This window comes from Cylas formicarius, unplaced genomic scaffold (assembly GCF_029955315.1).
Source record: "Cylas formicarius isolate icCylForm1 unplaced genomic scaffold, icCylForm1.1 PGA_scaffold_12__32_contigs__length_19106922, whole genome shotgun sequence".
Classification (NCBI taxonomy): Eukaryota; Metazoa; Arthropoda; class Insecta; order Coleoptera; family Brentidae; genus Cylas; species Cylas formicarius.
Genome location: NW_026844225.1, coordinates 7,666,508 through 7,690,103, shown reverse-complemented (window position 1 = coordinate 7,690,103; position 23,596 = coordinate 7,666,508). Strand labels below are relative to the sequence as shown.

At 32.2% G+C, this 23,596-nt stretch overlaps 1 protein-coding gene across 5 annotated transcripts in view; it reads left to right on the top strand.

The window, feature by feature from the left end:
- The window catches only part of LOC132695652 (hemicentin-2-like), a 611,218-nt gene that overhangs the window by 568,045 nt on the left and 19,577 nt on the right, over window positions 1–23,596 (top strand). For all 5 annotated transcript variants that reach the window (XR_009617867.1, XR_009617866.1, XM_060660041.1 and 2 more), the window contains one exon: window positions 22,453–22,821. Coding sequence is in view for 3 of the 5 variants with exons in the window: in XM_060660041.1 (XP_060516024.1) it covers window positions 22,453–22,821 (369 nt within the window). In the remaining 2 variants the exon portion in view is untranslated. The remainder of the gene's footprint in view (window positions 1–22,452; window positions 22,822–23,596) is intronic.

Below are 23,596 nucleotides of genomic sequence, written 5' to 3'. Positions count from 1 at the left end.
AAGTAACTTTGTAATAACTGGTAAATCCGTTATTGTGCAAGCTAAAAGTTAATTTTTCAAAGAAACTTCCACAGGCTACTGTAATACTTTTTATAAAACTTCTGGATTCCTCCTGCGTCGGTTTTTGCTGAGTGGAACTTGCTGACGTTTCAGTCAAGCTCTGAAGAAGCCAACACGATGATTGGCGAAACGTCAGCAGCAATTCCAGCAATCCAGAAATTTTATAAAAAGCTAAAAGTTGTTCAGGTCAAGAAATATACACAGTGAGCTTTTTTGCATATATATTTGATTATTTTAGCGACTAATAGTATATCCCCTTCCGTGATCTTCAAAAAATAAAATGAATTTTCCAGTACTGTATCATGTTTTTGTCAACCTACCCAACATGGTTGTAAAGTTTGTAAAGAAAAGTTTATTGTAAAGTTTACATGACTTCCTAACATTAACATTACAAACTAACATTTCAAATTAATTAATATTGCTCCTAGATTACAGACAATGTATATGTGAAAAACACTAGTATTACGTTAATTGCAGAATTTTATAAAATTAAAATTAAGCGTGAATATTATACAACTTGCGCATACTAAAAGAAAGAGAAGGAAAAGTGAAAAGGAAAAAAAGGAAAAAGAAAAAATATGATAGCAGTATTAAATGCGTTAGGGACGAAATACAGTAAGTGCTATATGAACCTGAGGAAGGTTGTATAGTTGATATGTACAGCTGTCTTACATTTCCTGCCAAATATTTTGTAATTAGAGAGATTTCTTATGCCAAGGGGTATACAATTATTTCTTTTCATAAGGAGACAGGTGTTATAGAAATATAATATTCTATATTTCCGTTATATCTCTGGTTAGTCGGAAAACGTCTGTTTTTTTTAAATACAATTTTTGTAATATAATTTTGAACAATGTTTAGAGTTTCAGGTGCGTTAATGTACAGACCACCCCATACAACTACAGCATAGTGAAAAATAGACTCAGCAGTTTTTTATTCATAAATTTTCGCAGTTCATAAAATAAAAACCAAAACTGTATCATCAGCGTATGATATAATTAGGCCTTGTAATTTATTTCCTAGTAATGAATTAATATATATAATAAATAGTAGCGGGCCTAAGACAGGGCCCTGTGGAATGCCCAGGTGAACCTGCTGCGTTCTTTCCTGCAAGAAGTAGCAAGACCTCCAACACTGTTGTAATTTTATATTTTGCTAGTTTTTCATCTATTTCGGAGTAATATCTACATATAGTTTCATATATATCGATTTAATCAAATTTTAAAAGTAAACGATATTATCAAGAAAATGTATTGAGATTATTTATGGAAACTGACAAAATCGGCATCAATAATGAAATTGCCCTCGCTTACCTCACTTCTCTGCGTCCATGTTAGCTTTTGGAAGGATTTCGGTGCCTTTAAAGACGCTTTAGAATTATCGGGCAGGGTCGATACCGACATAGCCGTTACGATATCGTAAAAAGGCCAAATACGCTTTTACCTTCGCTGTGGGGCCATATCATTAAATGTCTCTATGCGTCCACCTATAAAGAGTTTACTATCGCGAATCATCTACCCACTATACGATAGTCACCGACGCTATCCAATCTCGTTCACATTTCCTTAGTCGTTTTTAATGTTCCATTTAAACAGCAAAATTAGCAACGCTGTTTCCCGAAAATGTCGCAACCAAGCTCTAAATAACGTTAATTTTGATATATAGAGTGTGCATAGTGTTCGAGGTCTAAGAATAATTATCGATTCTTATTTATAATAATCACAAGTAGGAGTTACAATCATAATGATGATATTTATAATACAAATTTAAAACTATTGTATTTGGCAAAAAAAAATATTCTCAACGTCATATTTTAATTTTCTGTTCTGTCCAAATTGAATTGAATTGGAAAGACGGAATTTTTAAAGATCATTCCCTTAAGTCCAATCCATCAATGTTGTCCATGCTTTTTGTTGAATTGTTTGAATTGTTCTTCATAAATAGCACACATAATAAACATATTATCACCTGCTTAAGCATAGAGTATATACCGAAATCTTTATACCCCTATCACCATTGCGTTCATCAAAATTTTAAAAAAATCAAAGCTACCATTTTCTAAATGGTGCAAAGTTCAAAATTCGTGGATTGGATTTATTTTTGGATGATTATTCAGAAGTCATAATATTTAAAAATTAAAAATTATACGTCACATTTAAGGTATATCTACAAAAATAAATAAAAAAAAATTGACAATAAAAACAAACAAAGCTTACATACCTACAAATATTGGACCTTTATTTTTAGTACCGCATTTTTCGTTTCCTTAGTTTACTGTCTTAAGATCTGTAAGATCTTTGGCCTACTTGTTTTTAACATTTATTTGTTTTCCATATCCCTGTTCGCAATTTCTTGTATCGTAAGAATGATTTATATTTTCCAGTTGGGTTTTGTTTCTGAAAACATTTAAAACCGTTGTTTTAAAAAATAAGTGCCTTACCTTAAAACATTTCGACTCTCAAATAGCTGTAGGGAAGAGTTTTTGTTTTTGGAAACGATTTTCCAATATTTTCAGATTGGATACATATATTTATCTAGTACTCTTCTTTATTCCAAAAAACCATAAACATAACTTCACTAAGGCATAATAAATATTTCTAAAATATTTGAATTTGTAAATCAGTGGCATTAGGTTTTTTACTACTGTTTGTTGGTGTTTATTCCATTTTAATTGTATATCCATAAAAAACAGAGAAATTGCATACATTGGATTAAACCAGATACTGTTAAAGTCAACGGTTTAATTGATATAATGTAATTTATAAAAATTTATAGATTTACATAGAAAACGTATACAAAAAAGAACAAACTACACTAAGGAGAAAACAAAAAATATCTAAAGAAAAAATTTATAAACTATGGATATGGAGCCTGTGCAAAATGAAAAACAGAAAAAGGGACTCATCAAAAAAGATTAAAAAAGTAGAAGACTCAAAAAAAATGCTTATCTTATCAAGTGCCATTTTATGTAAATAAACACCAAATGTTTGATTTTAAATCACCTATCTTGCTGTTGAAAGAATATTTGAAAAAAAAAAAGGATTGGTTCCCGTTATCAGTGTCCATCCATACAATATTGCGTTACATGTGCACAACATCTCTCCTCTTCTACCGTGTTATTAGCATTATGCAAGATCATGAACTTATTCGTGAATTCGTAATATCATCATAATCATATCTTCAAAACTTTATTGAAGTTCAAAGTCATGAGCGCAGATGTTTAATAGGTATGTTTGCTTCTTCAGAGAAAAACGTAATCCCCTTTGAGTCCTTCTTCTTTGCAGGAGCCGAATTCAAAATGGCTAAGATGGCATATTAAACTTAAAATTAAAAATTAAAATGTCCTTTCTCAGGATATTGGTAGTGGTACAAACTGGTTGCTACCTCTCCACTTTTCATATGTCAGTTTTCTAAAAGACTTTTTTTAATAAACATATAATATGAACATATCATAATTGAAGGCAGTTTTACTGAGTTTTAGTTTAAAAGGAGTATTAAATTTTTTGATAAGTGGACACACTAAATTTCCAAATTTTCTGGCAGGGATGCCAAAAATGGCATAAAATAGTTTTTTTTTGTGGTTTATAACACCTACGACATTATGTGCTATTTTATTTTTGCTGGAATGATCTTTCAAAACCAGTTTTTATTAATATTTGTTTTAATTCTTTTTGAAGTTTATTAATAATTTTAATTTGAAATAATACTAACGGGTCAATCAAGACATCGCAACAAATTTTCCATACGATCCCTTATGCGGCTGTGTCTCGTTTCGTACTCTATACAATCAAAGACAATCCATAAAGAAACAAATAGATCCCCCCAGAGGCCGCGAGACGTCTTAAATTGCCACCTCCGAGCAATCGCGCCCGTCTCTTCAAAGATTTCCTATAATTTAGGGTAAATTTTAAATCCGAAACGCCCGCGGAGCATCGTAGAAGAGCAATTAAGAATTAGCTGAATGTAAAATATATCCCGCAATTTCATTCAACGATTTAACTTTATGTGTGCACCACACACAAGATGCAATATTTACTGTTATAAATCTTTTGCGAGATTAAGTCATTTAAGAAAACGCACTGCGGAGGGCTATTAGGGGCTGAGGTATATCCAAAACGAGTTTCATAAATCATTGAAGCTCCAACGTCGTAGTACCAACATCACGAAGGTTTATTTACATCGACGCGAGAATACGAAGAAGTCGTTTCAACAATATTCGCAGAATTTTCGTCAGAATAACTGAGCTTTTCTTAACCCGACAGTGCGAATATAATAATAATAATAAATAATACCAATATTAATAATAATGATGATAATAATAATATTAATATTAATAATAATAGTAATAATAATAATAATAATAATAATAATAATAATAATAATAATAATAATAATAATAATACACCCCAACTCATCAACATCACTGCTTTACATCCCTAGAAAAGAAGATGGCAGGGTGCTTCTAGATATAAGCAAAATTTGCAGAAATCAGGTCCCTAAAATTAGTGCGAAATTATTAGGATCCACATGATGCATCATCCGTAATTTGGAAAAAGCACTACATGGTAAGTACCCTCTAACAACATTCATTGAGGAAACATTATTACTACAGTGGCTTCATAAGGACTATCTTTATCCTAAAACTGAGGGGTTTATGCTCACAATACAAGACAAGACAATTAGAATTAGAAATTATGAAAAACATATATTGAAAATAAACACCATTGATAAATGTAGAAAATATATCGATACTGGAGAATCAATAGAACACATCATGGGTGGGTGTAGCGAACTAGTAGTTAATTCTTATTTAGGAAGGAACAATCATACATCATACATCAACTGGGCTTGAGATGGGAACTTTTGTCTAAAGATACCCCTGCATTTTACAAATATGAACTAAAATCCCACATCTGCTATACTGGGATCGTCCGGTACTTACAGATACACGAAACACATGAAGATAGTTGTTGTATTCTATTGACTTCTCCACTAACTGGCGAATTATCAAGATGGAATCTGCTGTCCTTTCTAAAACCTTGTTGTCCTTCGCGTATCGGAATTGTTGCTCTTAGTTCTTCGGTCATGCTTCACATTTGTCTTGTTGATCTTCAGTTAGTAGTAGCTGTGGCGAATGCTAAGAACTTAATACATACACTTAGTACCACAGAGAGAACCACAAAAATTAAAATGTTTCCCTGTTTCGAGAAACAAAAAATCTTTGTTGAAACTCTTTTAGAAATAATAAATTTCACAATATTTTTTTTAAGTTGCTCTACTGTCGAAATTTTTTTACAAAATTAAAAATTACAAAATATATGAGTAAATCAAGTAACCAAGAAGCGAGAATACTCCATGTCCCATTTATATAAAATGACAAGAGAAAGACAACAATCCTCATTACTAAGCCTCTTTTTCTGTTGCAAAGTTTGTTTCACTTTTTTATCAAGCCTTTGTCACTCCAATATAGATCGGTTTTCCTGTCCTTGAGCTACCTTGGGGATTAACTGACCTTATTATACTTTAAAATGTATTAAACGCCCGTAATCGAATTCGTATTGGTTATATTATACCGCACAGACCACAGAGCATCGATTTTCCCGTGGACCACAATCTATTCACTGTTTTTAGTAAATGGTTTACATAACCACCTGCTTAGTATGCAAATTACGTACGCGCCTCTAAATATATGTATATACATATATATATACATATATAGAAGTTCGTTACATGATTGCGAATATTAGCATTAGTTTAAACAGTAAACATTGCAAATGGCCAAACACCTCGGAATATCGAAGCTTATACGGTGATTGTTCAACGCTGATTGGCAGAACCAAAATTTACTCTCTTAATCTATTGGACGTCACTTCAAAGAACACCGCATTATTGTCAACTGAAAAAATTAGCTACAAGCTACAGTAGTGGACTTAAGTCGGCTCTGATGTCACAAATTTCACCAGAGAGGTCAGTAGTGTATTAGTATAAAGGGTTTGTCAAAAGTCCCGCTACCAATATATATTTCAGGAATTATTAGCCTCAAATTTAGGAAATTTAGTATACGGGGGTTTCGAATTAGAATGGCAACATAGGCGAGAGTGTCACGTTTATGGTTTTCTGCCTAAGATATCAACAAACAACTATGTTTTTATTCCATTTTTAGATTGCCCTTAAAATTATAAGTATTTTTTATGTAACGTACCCAATCTCCAAATTCACCCGTTTCTGCAAGAATGAAATAATTAATTACTTAATCAATAAACTAGAATTTAATTAAGTTAATTAAGATAAAGATTTTAATTCCAAATTTCCCAAGTTGTTCTAATAAGGTGACTTTTTGCTTGAATGGCTTCTTTAATAGACACGATTGGACGAAATGAAGAGAATTACTTAGAATTTTAAGAGCGATCCAAAAATGGAACAAAACAAACAAGTTTCGATGCAATTAATTTTCATAAATTTTAGTCTAATAATTCCTGAGATATATGTTCGTTGGGGGACTTTTGAGTACCCCTGTATAATAATATACTCTTAATGTTATATCTATACACATCTTATCTTTTGGTGGTAGTCGAAAAAAAATAGCTTCTTAGATTTAAAATATAATTTGAAATCTTCATGTAATATAGACAGCAATGAGTTTTTTTTTTGCTCTACAAAACTTTAAATGTTTTGAAGTAATGGAGAGGAAAGCTCGCAAAATGATGTTCAAAGGGAACTGTTTTGAAACATTATTTAAATATTTACGCTAATTTATAAAATTTAATGTAATATATGACATCAGAAGTCAGAATTTTTGTTTCTTTCATAACTTATGGATTAGACTAGATACATTTCATAAGCATATGCATAGCATATATTTTAAAAGCAAGTAAGGAGATACATGCACAAGGTCATTGCTTTCCGGGAATTTTAGGTTTGTCTAGTATTCTGAAAGAAGGCTGCAGTAAAATCCTAGTTTAAATTTGTTACGTATGTAGGGCAATAAATTCGATAAACCAGCCTTTAGCCACGAGTTTATTTTATATGTTGTTAGTTGAAAACGCAAACGAAGAGTAAAAGTGTGTCACATAATCCCAAATTGTTTAATTATATGTATTGTTTTTATTATTTTCGTATTCAGACAGGTAATAAAAAAACATTTGTAGTCATTAAATGTTTTAAATTTTTCAAAGAAACTTCCACAGGCTACTGTAATGCTTTTTACAAATTTCTGGTTTTTGCTTAGTCGACATTGCTGACGTTTCGCCAATCATCCTGTTAGCGCAGGTACAGAGTAAAATACGAGCCAGTTTCAGTCAAGCTCTGAAGAAGCCAACAGGATTATTGGCGAAACGTCAGCAATTTCGACTAAGCAAAAACCGACGCAGGAGGAATCCAGAAGTTTTGTAAAAAGCAAATGTTATAAATGTTATAATAAGTTTGCCCTTGATAAACCCGACCACAACAGTTTACCAATAAGTACAGGCAGAAAATAATTGCAATAAGTAAGCATAGAAAGACTGCCATCTGAAGAATAAAACACTCGTTTCACTTAAAAATATGTCTGAAATGATAATAGATAGATAGATAAAGGATGATTTCATCACACCCATGAAAGAAACTCAAAACACAAAATCGCTTTTAAAATGAAGGATCTTGAAGGGGGAATAAATAAAGAGGATTGTAAAAAATAAAGTAATAATTAGTTTTTATTTACGTTACTCTATAATTTTAATCATGTGAAATTATTATACTTCTTATTTTAATAAACTACCTGTAGTAACACTGCTATCATATTAACATGATAACATAATTTATTTGTTTATAAGAAATAAATAAATAGTATAATAATAATAATTGGGTATTTTACAGTGGGGAATAAAAAAAATTAATTTGTTTAAGTTCATATTGACCAGAAATCACTGATTTTTTTCACGTTAATTATACATAAATATAATAAAATTGCAGTAAACAACGTCCGCTCCTAGTACTGAAATTTTCTGCAAAAAAAATGGCAACATCGAAAGCGTCGCCCTGTTTTGTATTAAATATTTTCCGCCGGCAATCTACATAATTTATTTCGAATGACAAATTATTGATGAAATTATTCATAGAAATTATATTCATTCAATAAAAGGGCAATTCAATTTAATTGTTTTACATTGTTGCATTGTAAAATATTTACACGAAATTGCAGTAACGTTCGTGTACTGCTTAGTAAAACGTGGAAATTGTTGTGTTATTCAAAAACTTTCTGGACTATAACGAAACTACAGAACAAGTTAGATTTTTCTATTTACCATAAACCCTCACACATGGACACATTAATACATAATAACTCAAATCACCCTTACACACACTTAATGTCTGCCTTTTATGCTTTTATCGAGTGACTACTTACTTAAGGTACCACTTTCTACAGAAATTTTTGAAAAAGAGTTGAATATTATAAAACAAATAGCTTTTAACAATGGTTACGACCCCTCTTTGATAGATAAGATTATAACTAAAAAACAGTTTCAAATAACTCTGAACTCTATCTATCCCATATTAAATACCGAAAACAAAATTTTATAAAATACATATGAGAACCTAGCAAGAAAATTTCGAAACATTTATCTAAATTTCGTATTAATATTGCTTTTAAAACTGAAAACACCATAGGACATTTTCTAAAAACCGATATAACTAAATTACGAAAAAACGGAGTTGAAATGTGGATCTTTATATCGGACAAACAGGTAGAACATTTAAGAAACTCATTAACGAACATAAAAGGGCGTATAAAAATAAAAGTTCGTATTCTAACTATGTCATTCATTTAAATTCAGAAATGCACAGCTTTGACGATAATTTTGATATTTTACATAATCATTTAAAAAGAAAAAACTAAATTTGTTGGAAGTTATGGAGATTAACAAAATGAGACATTCGAATTTATTATATAATGACCAATTGGATTTAAATGTGTCTCCGTTATTAAATTTAAATTTATAACCCTATACCTGTCATTAGAAATATATTGCGAACTGCTATATTTCGGACACATATATGTCCGAATATAGTCATATTTTGCATTTGATAAAGGCACGGTCTTTACGAAACAGCTGTCATAAAGTATTAAAAACCGTGAAACATTTTTTGTTCTAATTTAATTTGTGTTAAATAGATTTTGCATCAAGTAAAACCCACCTCAGTTCGATTTTTTTGGAAAATTTAACTTTATTTAACCACCATGTATGTAATTGAGTGACACTTGAAATAATATACTGGAAGTAACTTTTGTGTTCAAACTGTTTTTATAAATAAATGTGTACAGGGGATGCAGCTAAGACTACAGAGAATTGAAACTGCTTCTGGCTTTAGTTTTCGGTTCTTTTGAATCAATATTCCCCTTGTCGCTGCAGCTAATAGCTATTTAATGTTATAAAAAACATTGCAGAGGCTAGTAATCAACATTAATCAACTTTCCGAGCAATAAATTGCCCATATTAAATAAATACCGCAAGTTTTTAATTTTTAAACGCCAATAATCAGTCACACGAGATATCGAAAATTTAATTTTAATCCGCATTGGAAATTTTACTTTTATTTTCAAACAATAACAAGCAAGCAGTTTAATACTGCGGGATTACTACAAATCGTCTGACAAAATTAATCACTGGATGTGCGAGGCAACTGTGGATTACTTTGGGTTTAGCAGTGAGGTTGTTAAATTGATGAAAATGTATCTTAACGATTGCGATGCATTACGTTCAATTCGTAAAGTAACTCTTTCACAATATTCGTTGTTATAGCAATAATTTTAAACGAAAGTAATGATAATTTTTATTCAATTAAATAAATTTGACTTTGTTCCTCTGTTGACGGCATGTACACTTAGAACAATCTTTCCTGTTATTTTTTGTTGTGATATGACCCTGGATTGTTTAATATTGTGATTTTTTTAGAGGTACTCCACTGATTTTGTTGATGGGTTATTAGCTAGCTAAGGCGAACAAACACGTTTTAAACAAATGTATGTTGGTGGTTTGATAAAATTCCCTTGCAATAACAAAATAGTGTTATACTTCGGCCAGAAATAAAGTGCTTTTACAACAGACCCTACTGTCTACTGTTTATTGCTCCAAAACTGCAGCCCCTTATAGAACACCCTTAAGCAATCTAGGACCGTCCTGGGAATTTATCTATCTACACTAACAAGCGGGATATTAGTATGTTTTCAATCTTTTTCGCCTACCAATTCTGGAAACATATACATAAAAAAATTAGTACATAGTGACAATTTATTACGTTCTATGTCACTTCCCCTTCTGAATTTCTTAATAAATTGTACATTCAAAACAATTTGGTTAGCAACCGAAGACAAATGGTTCCGTTTTTTATTTGCTGAAGTAGTCTTTTAAATGGTCATTAGGTTCGACTACCATCTCCACTTCGTCTTCAAATTCTTCAATTTGCCATGCCTTCTAACAGGGGAACATCTGCTTCATTCCACAGTCTCCACATTTTAAAGTGTTAAAAAACAGGAACCTTTAAAAAGTTTAATTGTAAGATTCTGATGAATATTTATTTGTATTTTTAAGACGTACCTTTATCTACCGCGAATATAATATATAGTCTTTAAAAAGACTGTTGTTGTTTATAAATCGAAGAACTATGTAGAAGACACAAAAATACAAGAAGAAGAATGTTGTTAATCTATAGGCACACAAGACAAAAATGATTATTTCCAAACTTACCTGTACGATAAAGAGAGTACATATACACATAAACACAAGAAGAAGAATGTTGTTAATCCACAAGCACACAAGACAAAAATGATTATTTTCAAATTTAGCTGTAAGATAAATAGAGTACAGGTACTTACCATTATCCTTTGAACTATCCAGTGAAAACAGCCTCGCAGGGTCAAAGCTCGAGAATCAGGGACATACATACTTACTGGAAGGAACACAGTCAAATACCTCCTTAATATATACGAACATATAACAATTGAGATTAAACTCTTAAGAGCGATACATATATCACCTGATATTAAGCCATATTATCCCAAGCATAAAAAAAAATAAAAAAATACTTTTTTAACCGAACCACTGGGAAAAAACATTAAATAATGTTTTGGGGCACGTAAGATGTAACATATAATTTATACATAAATATACAAAAGAAAGTTCAAATTCTCCAGAAAACAACTAAAAGTAGATTGTTTTCCAAATAGGACCTGATTTTATACAAAAAAACGCATAATATTTTATGATGCGTGAGCGCAGTTTCATTTTTGATGATATTTTACAAAGCATGAAGTTCCAGGTTAAGTAGTTAATGAATTAGAGGACTGTTGAAGGACAACTGTATCATTCGGTGTATGTAACTCGAAAGTTCCAACTATATCAGTTCGTTCCCCAAACTCTTGTAGATTTATGTTATCGTTCATATCTTCTTCATCAGTCAAGGTATCCACGTCGGGTGGAATATAGACCGCGTCAACATGTTCTGTAAATATTACAAAACATAAGAAAACGTAAATCCAAATAATATTTACGATATTCATTGTTATTCTCCTCTTCCATCACGATCTCCTCCATAGCCGCCTCTAATTCCTTTTGAGTCAAATACCCCAGAAATGCCATATTTTACGAACTGTAATGTTCACTGCACAAGGCACAAACTAATACTAAAGAACACGCTAATTGTTGGATGTTTATTCTACATGCGCAGACTTGTCTAGACTTTCAATAACAAAGTATTGTTTCACAGATAAAACCAGTGGTGCATTCACGCATCAGTAAATATTTTCAAAAAATAAAGCATAATCAATATAGTATTTCCAATGTAGGTTTTCTGCGATATAATCTACATGCTATAGACTTAACAAAAATGGCAATACAAATCCAAAATATTTTTTTACTATTTTGTATTTACTTGAAAATATGATACAAATTTATGTACCGCTTTTGTTAACTTTTGAAGTCATATATAAGATCGTTCCTTTACACATAAATTAGCAATTTCTACGGTTTTATGTCCTTTAGTAGTAATAATAAAAAAAATTCTAAACGGACGTGCAAAAATATTTCCTGGATGTGAAGAAAAAAATCATAGAATAGGTGGTGCATTAACGCACCACTGGGACAAAATGGGTTAAAATAAGCGGTTTTACTTATTCTAAGATACCCCGCAATAATTTCAAGCTCCTACAAATATTAGTTACAGTCCATCTCAGGGGAGACCTACTTAATGCAGAATAAACATCTGTTGGAATGGAATTTACCTGCGAACGTCTGCGGTTAAGGTACTGTAAAATACTTAATACGTCAAAGCAATAAATGCACTATATTTTTGGTCGTACAATAATTTTTGAATAGTTTTTGGTATTTAGCTGATTGAATATTTCAATTATAATAATAGCTTTTCTATTTCATATTTCTGGGTTGACATTAGAAATTTGTTAATTATGTCGGATTTAAGAATTTAAATGAAGATACTTCCATTTGCTGTTGGGAACGATTTATATCCGTTTCGGCGGAATAGAATTTTGACGGAATGGAGAGCAAGTGAAGCACGTTTCCGTTACCTTTTCGATACAGTCGACACAAAAGAAAACTTTTAATAATATCGTGACACAACGGCCTCTTAATATTTCGCCGGAGAACATCGTTGGAAAGTTTCGGGAACGGGAATGTTTGGGATGACTTACGCAAAATACATATGAGTTTTCCAATTTCTTCGCTTATAGTCTATTATTTTTTACGGCGACATATTGAATGTTAAAAATGGATTGGCTATACGATATGGAGAGCTTTATAAAAGCACCCGTGGGGAATTCATGATAATAATGTGCCTACAGTGTGGAGTGCCCGGGGACAATACGTATATGTAAAAATGTATGCGCCGCCACCTAAAGTTTTTTTACACAAAAATCGATTCACGTAACATAATAGAAACATTACTTTGATTGATGTACGGTGTGTTCGCTATCGCTATAAATTTATTATACCTTTTTTTTAAGTACAAAATACGGACCCTCTCCACTTTATGTGATCGCTACAAAAGGCTACCGTTAATAATGCGTTCAGCGATCGTTTGTTTATAATTTTGACGGAAAATATATATAAAATAACGTTCAAGGTTGGACCATGGAGGGAAAACAATGGCGATGAATTCCGACGAAAAAACCATCTTGATATCGTATCATATCGTATCAAAAACCAACTAACCAAAACTATTTCTAAATTATTGCTTCTGTTATTAATGTATACTGGTATAACGCTTTTATGAGCTCGGAAGCAATTTTTAGCCTGGATGGGGACGATAATATAACTGATGCTAACTACACTTCAAAATCTTCAGTTTTGTGGGAAATTCCACTGTTTAAAAGATTCATTTTTTTGTAACAATTTTGTTTTGTTTCGATATAGAATCCAGACGTTAAAAACATGCCTCTAGTAATGTCATATAGCTATAAGATAGTGGCCCTACTACGGTAAAAAAACAGTGTGTGCCATTGTTGTTTACATTTTTGGTGGTTATGATCCTCTTTGTACCGTTTTCTTGTTTTTGTGAAAAGCTTGTTGTGTTTGTGGTCAAAACTGTAAGGAAAAGTATGTGCCTATATACGGGGGTAAGTGCTGCCTCATTTAAAAGTGGTTTCTATAGGACTCCCACTCACAAACTTGTATAATTTGTACTTTCAATACTTGCTCTTTCACGAAAATAAAACAAGTGTGGCAAATATGAGGACCTAATAGGATCTGAGACAAACCCGAGTGATTTAACAAATTGCAAGGTACACTTAAATAGCTATATAGGAAAAATGTTTGGGTAATATGTTTTGGTGTACAAGAATTATATGAGATATAAGAAAACAATTACGCTACAAGTTTTACTAGAACAGTCACGAAAAATGCCCCTTGACAATTACAAATCCTTGTAAAACTCAATGTGGGAGAGTTTTCGTTTATCATCACTCTTAGTGAAAACGAATTGGTCAAAAATTACAGAAATTATTACTGCAGAAAATGGGGAATTACCAAAATCAGTTAGGCTGCAACAGGAATAATTTAAAGGATGATTCTACAGGATATTTTTGGGCAGTCTGAAGACATTACAGGATTTTTTTAAGAATCACCAGCAACTGTTCAAGGCCCTACAGGTCGAACGTCAGAAAATTCAATTCTAGCCGCCATTGGTTAAAACAAAATTTCAAATCTCGCGCATGCGCACATTCAACAGACCTTCTCAAAATTTTGATACATAGTTGCTTCACGAGTTTCTGTACTATTGCCATAGTCAGGGCCTCTATATGTCTAGTAGCTATATGAGTAATGCTCTTGCTGCGAATATCAAGTTGCAACTTATCATCTACTATTGGTCAGAAATAATTTTCATTTTTGTAGTTGCCTTCCATTTCTGAACAAATTTTTCTTAACAATGTTTTGGGCAGCTTTATTTGGAGAAAAATACTTCACTTAGGTACATTCAAGGTAAATGCAACAAATTATAAACCATCGGGGAAAATCGTTGAATGTCTTAGGACCAATTAAAATTCAATTAAAAGACAAGGAAAAAATAATTTGTTAAGAGTAAACGCAACTCAGTTAAAATTGTAGAAAATAAGTATATGTAGACGTTAGCAAAAGTTACTTATATTTTATGGACATTTTAAAATTGTCATTGCTTTCGGATATATTTTTCTCTTTTTTATTACTACATGGAGAATTACTTCTCAAATTAGTTTTTAGAAAGAATTACTTTCTTTTTAGATGTGGCGGATTAAAAAAAAATGGTTCCTATCGAATTTGTGAAAATCGACAACCTGTAGATGGAAGTAATTTACAGTTATATATTAGTCTATTAAAAACATTTGCATAATTTACTCCCTAAAAGAACAATTTTCAGGGTCTTTTAGATTTTTGTCTATAACTAAAACACCTTGTATATAATCGAAAAAATGCGTAAAACTAAATTTATAGCGCCGGGTCTCGCGCGTATTACGGATGTAAAATTTTTCCGATCGGATGAACGGCTTTGGAGGAAAAGCTGTTTTTCTGGACACCAAAATAACCACAAAAAAATTCAAAAATTAAAAAAATACTTCGCGTTATTTTATTATTCTTAATTTAAAGAGCCTAAATGTGGGTCCAGACTTCAACTTCTCTCCCAAGTCTGAAGTCGGTAGCTGCAAATTTGGAGTACTTATTATGTTTTTTAATATTGCACGGAATATCGCGAACACCCTGTACAATACTTCAAAACCGTAAATACAAAAATTTAAGCTGTCTATATGGGCTATATGGTCATGTAAAAGAAACTGACATCTAAAACACAGATTTGAAATTATTGCCAATTTTCAATAATTGGGGGACCCATTTTTCCGTTTTTTTGAATTTGCTGGGCGCCCTGTATATTTTTCAATTGAATATGAATTGTCAAGAATAAAAGTTTATGGAGTCGTTTCCTTTGCGTCGTCTGGTTCAAAAGTTTTTCCGGTCTTGTAAACGGTTTTGGAAAAATGTTTTTTTTTGTAGACCTTTGCACACGCGATTTTTATTTTATGTTTTTTTTTAATACTTGCCGACCCCCCAGCCCTTCCATTTTCAATAGGTTCCATCACGGGGCAAAACTGTGCCAAATATGAAGTCGATTGCTTCAAATTTCGGACACACCTATCGTGTTTCATAGCAAGGTCCAAAAAACAGTCGCGAAAAAAGATGGATACCGGCGTCGGATCAGGGCCATTTCTTACAAGCTTATGTGCCTCGTGGAGGGCTAAAAAGGAGGCTAATTTCAATTTTGTAGCTCCAACGGTTCGAAAGTTATTCAGAAAAAAACAAAAGACGAGAACGAAGAACGGAGAACGGACAGACAAATTTTTTTTTTTTCGACGGTGATCACTTCTGTAACAACGGCGATTCCGTAGGACTTACCGTTATCATGATATAAAATTTTTATACGATCGCAGATACTTTCGAAAATCGATTAAATCGAATTTTCGAAAGTAACAAGAATCGCTCCATTCAAGGAAAAAGGAAGAGAAAGCATGAACCTGGTTAAAAAAATCTTCGCCAGTGGTATGGAGTAACTATTTAAGCCAGGAAATGATTTTTTAAGCTGAGATCTTCAGTTTGCATGCCGTTTTTGTAACAATACGTGAAGAAGAACAAGAAACTGCAACTTGAAGGTGATACGGCTGATTCCACTGCACATAAAAAAGAAGAAGATTGCAAAGGACCAATAGGCCAATACAAGAGTCGATGAATTCGAAAATTGAGTGCGCACGATTTTGAATGGCGGTTTATTCCTCTATTTCGCCAGCGTTGCGCGCTGTTTTGTTATTCACCGTTTGACGCCGGATTAAACAACAGCAATAAAGCAACTTTAAATACGGCAAGAACATTACAATTGCCGTAGTTTTAAGAAACGTCGGTCCTATATTAAACCGGCGCTTACACCAACTGGCTTACGTCTCGAATTGCTTAGCAAAGCACGGACCCGAATTTCAATAAACGGGAAACGCTTTTTCATTTCGCAGTTTAAACGTTCCCCTAAAAAAAACAACTTCCCCTCAATTTTGCTATTTGAAAATTCCCGTAACAATGAGCTTTTTAAAGTGCATACTTGTGTTAACGTGTTTTAACCTTAAAAATTGATTTTTTTTAACGCTCGAACCCCTTCACGATATAGGCGCCATTTTACTGAATGCGATGGACAACGAAATTGTATGTAATTGCTTCCATGGAAAATGTATGCACATGCTGTTTTATTTATATGGACGGGACAGGGGTATTTGAGTTACGTTACAATATACTAGTAGTAATTGACTGTGGATAGTAACCTAAAAAATATTGAATTGAAAAAATAAAAGAGAGAAAAGTCCTAAGAACAATATAAGACTAATGAAAACCAAGAACCAAAGAAGCAGTTAAACTGTAATCCGCATTATTGAGCTGTGCGTTTAATTTATCTTGATAACATTTTATTTGGTTGTAACTTTTTTGTTTTTAGAGAAATCAAGGTAAAGTAGTAGTAGCGAAGTATTTTTCCAAATGACGTATAAAACAAAACACTATTAATTTTCTGACATATAAGCCTACATCATATTTTTTCTAAGGAACACCCTATTATATAGATAGCTTTATTTGCATGACTTGATTTACAAGTGTTGGATGTTGTCAGCATAATGTAAAAGTATAAAATTATCTTAGTATAATTAGTAAATTAATAATAATAATAATAATAAGTAATACTGATGGATAAATAACAAATATAGAAACCATAACAAACAACGAATACGTATTAAAAGGTATCACAATAAAGAAAATCCTTAATATTGTAATAGGCGAGGCGTAGCAATTTGTCTTTAAGAGTGCATTTGAATTTTGTTTGACTAGTTATCTCCTTCAGCTCGATAGGCAATTTATTATAATTTTTTACAGTCAAAACAAAGGGACTATTTGCTGTAAGAGACAGTCGATGTGTAGGAATTTTTATGTTAAGATTCGGTCTTAAACTGTACTGAATATCTAAGTTTCTTGAGAGCATATAAAGATTAGAGTTACTTTTTACATACGTGGCGCAATTTAGTATGTACATACTAGGAAGTGTCAATAAAGAGTGTTGTGGAAATAGGTTCCGACATGAAAAATTCCAGGGCTTAAACAGTATAGTCCGTAAAATGCGTTTCTGCATCCTAAAGACTTGCTCCGCGCGTGGGGAACCTCCCCAACAAACCAAGGCGTAGTTGAGACATGAATAGACATACGAAAAATAGTACATTTTTAACAAGGTGAAAGATGGCGGAACCTCCATATGACAAAGCAGTAAACAGATAGTTTTCTGAGAATGTGATCCACCTGTTCGAACCCGATTCTACATAAACCCCGAGGAATTTTACAACACTTTTCTGTTGAATTGTGCTTTCATTAAAGCGTACTAATAAACTCTTATTTAAATCCCGTGTTGAAAAGGCGATCATCTCAGTTTTACTTTTATTCAATATCAATTTGTTAATTTCTGCATAATGTTTCATTTGCTCAACCGCTGTCTTGGTTGCAATGCTAAGTTGCTCAGACGATGCTGCAGAAAGGGTAGAAACTGCATCATCCGCAAAAAGGGAAAAGTAAGTATGGGGGAAAGATGAAAATACATCATTTATAAACACTATAAACAATAAAGGACCGAGTAAACTTCCCTGAGGTACACCACAATTCACTGACCTGGAATCAGAGACGTATTCAAATCCTAAGGTATTATTTGACCAACTGCGTACGACCCCCAAGAAAAGACCTTAACCAATTTAAAGCGTTACCTCTAATACCATATGAACAAAGCTTGTCCACTGTGTTTAATAGAATATCGGCAAAATCAGGACATTATTATATCATTTCAAAGAGTGCCCTAACTGACAAATAAAAATATTTAACATCCGTGAAAGGAGTGATATGGTTCTAGTGTACTTCCTGAATAACAAAAATACAACCGCAGCTCGTCGTCAGTATATTAGACTTTATCCAGAGTGCTGAGCTCCTTCAAAGCACTTATTTCCAAGGCTGGCAAAGAAATTTGCAGAAAACGGTAACGTATTAAATGCTAAAAAGGTACGCCTGAATCATAATGTTCTAAATGAAGAACATATTGCAAACATATTAGGATTCTATAAAAAATATCCAGTTTCCTCTATTATTAGAGTAAGTTTTGAAAGAATATAAATATAACACATTTAAATTTTGTAAAACTCAGAAACTAAGTGCAGAACTATGTCAAAGGATGATGCAGTTTTGTTTGGATTTTAAAAATAGACATAATTAGGATAATAATTTTTTGAAAAACATTTTATGGACTGATAAAAGTTCGTTAACTACAATAGACGAAATACGCGATATTAGTCCTTAAATAATCCTAGACAAATACACGAAATAAAAACTCATTGTTTTTGCCGATTTGTCAAAAACGAGTGGACTAAAAGGTCAAGTGTGTTACATCATTGTAATCGGAATTAATTATTCTATTAAATACAAATATACATACATCGTCCAACTTCAGATCTAAAATCTGGTTGATTCGCACTGAACTGTTTATAAGAAGGTTCTTGAGGTTGTGGTGAAACAGCAGCTGCAAAGTTATTGTGACGTAAACAATATTTTAGTGACTAACCAGTCGGGCTTTCGCTCGAAACTTTCATGTGAATCTGTCGTTGTTACTGTCAGTGATGATTTCGCGAGGGCTTTGGAGGATGGTAAATTTATGTTGGCTGTATTTTTGGATTTTAAGCGAGCTTTCGAAACAATTAGTAAAACTAGACTGGTAAGAAAATTGTACAAAATGGGTATTAAGGGAACAGCGTTTAAATGGCTTTGTTCGTATTTAACAGATAGGGTACAAAAAACGAAATATAAAAATTGTATATCTGATTGCATAACTGTAGAACATGGTGTTCCTCGGGGGACAGTTTTGGGACCATTGTTGTTTCTTATGTATATAAACGATATTGTAAATATTTTAGATGATACTAAAGCGGTATTATTTGCGGATGACACTATGATTTTTATTGTATAAGGCTTCTGAAAGGCTGTGCAATAATAACCTTTGTATAAACACGGACATGTCAAAATGTTGTATTTTCGATGTAAACATTTATATTAACAAAAAAAAATTAATTCATGCAAACGAAATTAAATGTCTGGGTGTTATATTTGACTCAAATTTGGCGTTTCATACACACGCCGATTACATAATGAATAAATTTTCTAAAAAGATTAATTTTATATCTAGAATATTAAGAAAAATTTGTCAATTGACACTAAAATCTTATTGTACAACAGCCTAGCTGCTCCCCATTTAAAATTTTATTCCACACTTTGTTCAATTTGCCTAATTATAAATTAGAGCAATTGCAATTATTATCTGTTCAAAAAGAAATCTTATCCCCAATATTACTGAGACAGTATATAGAAAGGAGCCCAGTCTACTAACTGAAGATCTACTGAGGACTGTTGATTATTAAATTCTTTGAAATTTATTTATTTATTTTACATAATGAATAAATTTTCTAAATAGATTAATTTTATATCTAGAATAGGGAAAAATTTGTCAATTGTTTATCATTTAGAATTTTGTTCCACAATTTTGTTCAATTTGCCTAATTATGAATTAGAGCAATTGCAGATTGTTGAAAATAGGGCGACGAGAAATACACTAAAGTGTAACAGATATACCCCAATTCAAAGCATGTTGAGTGTTCTTAATTTCTTGTCTGTACAACAAAAAGTAATCTTTAATGTCTATGTATTTATTTTTAAAATTAAATAGAAGTGTGTTCCCGATTATGTTGGTGAAAAAGTTACCTATTTCAGAGATATTCATTCTTACAATACAAGAAATTGCGGTATTTTTATGTTGAGAGAATGTCATTCTAGTCATGTACAAAACTCTATATTGCAAAAAGGCATTTTAACAATATTAAAAACTGTGACACTCTTAATAAATTTAAAAGACTTTTATTGTATTGTCCAAATTCTCATTTCTGTGTGCTTAGCTTTTGGTTTCCGTTTATCTGGAATTTTATATTTTATATTTAGAATTTATATTTTGTATTTTCATGTAGCATAATGCTAAATAAAGATTATATATTATATATTATAACTAAAAAAATCGAAAGAAGAAGAAAAAAAAGGACAAGGCTTGTCAGTAGGGATAAACGAAGTTGCCTAAGGATCGCCTGTAGATCATCATAACAGTGTGATGATAGTTCGTTGAAGGTAACACACATGTTGTAAACGGGGTTTTGAAAATGGATATTGGACCTGGGTAACTGCTGTAAACGTAATTGTTCCAGAAGAAACGGACAATTGATTCCGTAATGAACTATCTAAATCTTTGTGTAAACTCAAAGGCTAACCTTCTCAGGGTAGGAACCCTTGTCCCTAAAATTTAAATAGTTCAGTAACCTTCTGTACACACTCTCTATGGACTGAGCGTGGAAGTTATATATTGGTGTTAAATAACAATAAGAATCTTTGACGTAAGTTAAGTCAAGTAATATGGTGAAATGTGATCAATTTTCTGATATTACAACAAAATTTTAAACAGTAATGTTGTAACTTCTGTAATATCTGATCTTAATTGAGAATGGTAGAATATTACACTGCGTTAAAATAAGAAAGAATGGATAGAATAAGAGCGTCGAAAATAACTATGATACGTGCTATTAAAAAATTCACTTAGATTCTTGCAAGAATCTATAACACCAACCAATATGATTACTGGGTCTGCTTCCAGTCAGAGATACTTTGAGAAACCTAAATGAAAAACTAATAATTACCGAATCATGTTAGCAAATTCTGCACTAGCCAATTTTAGATCATTTTCTCTACATAAGCGGGTGGATGGATCGGGCTTTAGTTCAGTTCAATTCCTAGTATCGTCAATTTGTGTGCATCTTAAGTCTGCAAGGTACATTTTATTATATTTTCTTTTATTCAACGAAAAGTAATCGAAAATGTTGTTTACACAATGGTAAGCCTATTTTATTGCTGTGTAATGAAATAATTCAATATGAAGAGGTATTACTCAACTAAGCATACTATACTGCACACGCTGCCAGAACAAATAAGAAAAGACACAATCTAGAATAAAATTTGAAAAAATGGTAGCGAATTTTGAAAAATTGCTTTGTCCGATGTATAAAAATGGCTAATGACACATTGGCTGGTCTTATGGCTGGTTTCGAATCATTTTCAATAGCGTTAGACGAGAGCACCGATTTGTCTGAAACAACTCAATTCGCTATATTGAGGTGTTAATAAACAGTTTCATGTTACTCAGAAATTGCTTGCTTTACGACCCCTAAAAAGAACCACTACAGGAGAGGACGTTTTTAATGAAGTTCACAAGTTTTGGCTCGCCATGGTCAAAATTAGTTGCATTATGCATAGATTGCGCAGCTCCTATGGTTGGCTTACTTCGATTACTATGGTGTTGCTTACCAGCGGAACGTGTGGTCTATTCGTTTCAATTTCATTTTGTTTTTTTAATAAATGTTTTTTAATAACAATGTATTATTATTTCTTGTTAAAAATTATGAACATTACTTTCGTAGTTAAGTGGTATAATTAAAACGAAGTCAATTAGAACAGCAGATATCTAATATCTGCATAGATTAATTTTGTTCTATTTTTATAATGAATGACCCTTTCGTCGAATTCTATATAAACTCGAAATTGATGTGATCCAGTATGAGCCTTTGTCACACTGCGCACTCGATCTTGTTTGGGTTCCATTTTGCAGTACGCGGATAACCAATATGGTGCCAATTAGTTGTAGTATGGCTGGTATTCTGTATGTTGGGACACCCTGTATATTCTGATTAATGATTTGGTGTATATGTGACGCAATTTTTTTTTGTTACAGTGTTTTCCGGGGGAGAAGCGGCCCATACGGCAGTGAAAAGATTCACCGGCTTATACACAGGGCCGTACTTCGATCCGACGACCACTACCAACATAACAACGCAATTAGGTACGCACGCTTACTTACCGTGCAAAGTGAAACAGCTGGGAAACAAATCGGTGTCTTGGATCAGAAAGAGGGACGCCCACATCCTCACCGTAGATAGGTTCACTTTTATAGCGGACGATAGATTTCAAGCGTTTTTGGTGGAAAACACAGATACCTGGACACTGCAAGTGAAATACGTCCAAGCCAGAGATGCCGGCGAATATGAATGCCAAGTCAGCACCGAGCCAAAAATGAGCCACTTCATTACTCTAAACGTAGTTGGTGAGTATTTTGCAAAGAACTCGTGCGTGATAGAAATGTGAGGCAAATATTTTTGCAGTAGTGTACGATATGTAGTACCGTTACATTTGGCAATATTGAAAAATGTAATTATTTCCATTTACATAAGCTATGTGCTTATTTTTGAATTGAATAAACATTTTTCTCTTTTGATTAAAATACGAATAAATCCTTCTCGGTTCTTAATGTTTTCTAACAATTTTAGGTATCATTCAAACATTTGTACCTATCAAACACTGATTAGCTTGTCGGTGCATTTTGCATTGCTGCTGTACCTAGAAATTTGCTTAAAAAATTACATATTTAAACATTGCCTTCAGTTTAGATCACATTTTATTAATACTATTTTTCGATATTTTTTAATTTTGACATACTTTTACTCTTGAGTAAAATTGTTTTCGTATAGTACTGGAAAAAATCGTTGTGAAAAACAGGTATTTTTCTTAAACTTGTTTATCAAGAAGTTTTTCTTTTAGCAGTATATATATTTTTTCCGAAATGCTATTAGACATGGAAACTTTAAATTTTCATATAATTATCTTATTATGAACAGCATTTTTTATTTTTTGAAAAGTGACAAAATTTTAAATGTTTATGAGAAGTAAAAAAATAGGCCAAAAATGTCTATTAAAGACTAGGTTCAAATGTCCAATTATATCCAGGTACATAGGCTATCTGCCTATTTTTAAAATGAATAAATATTTTTCGCTTGTGATTATAAATGCCAATAAAACCTTCTCGTTTGTCAATGTTTTCT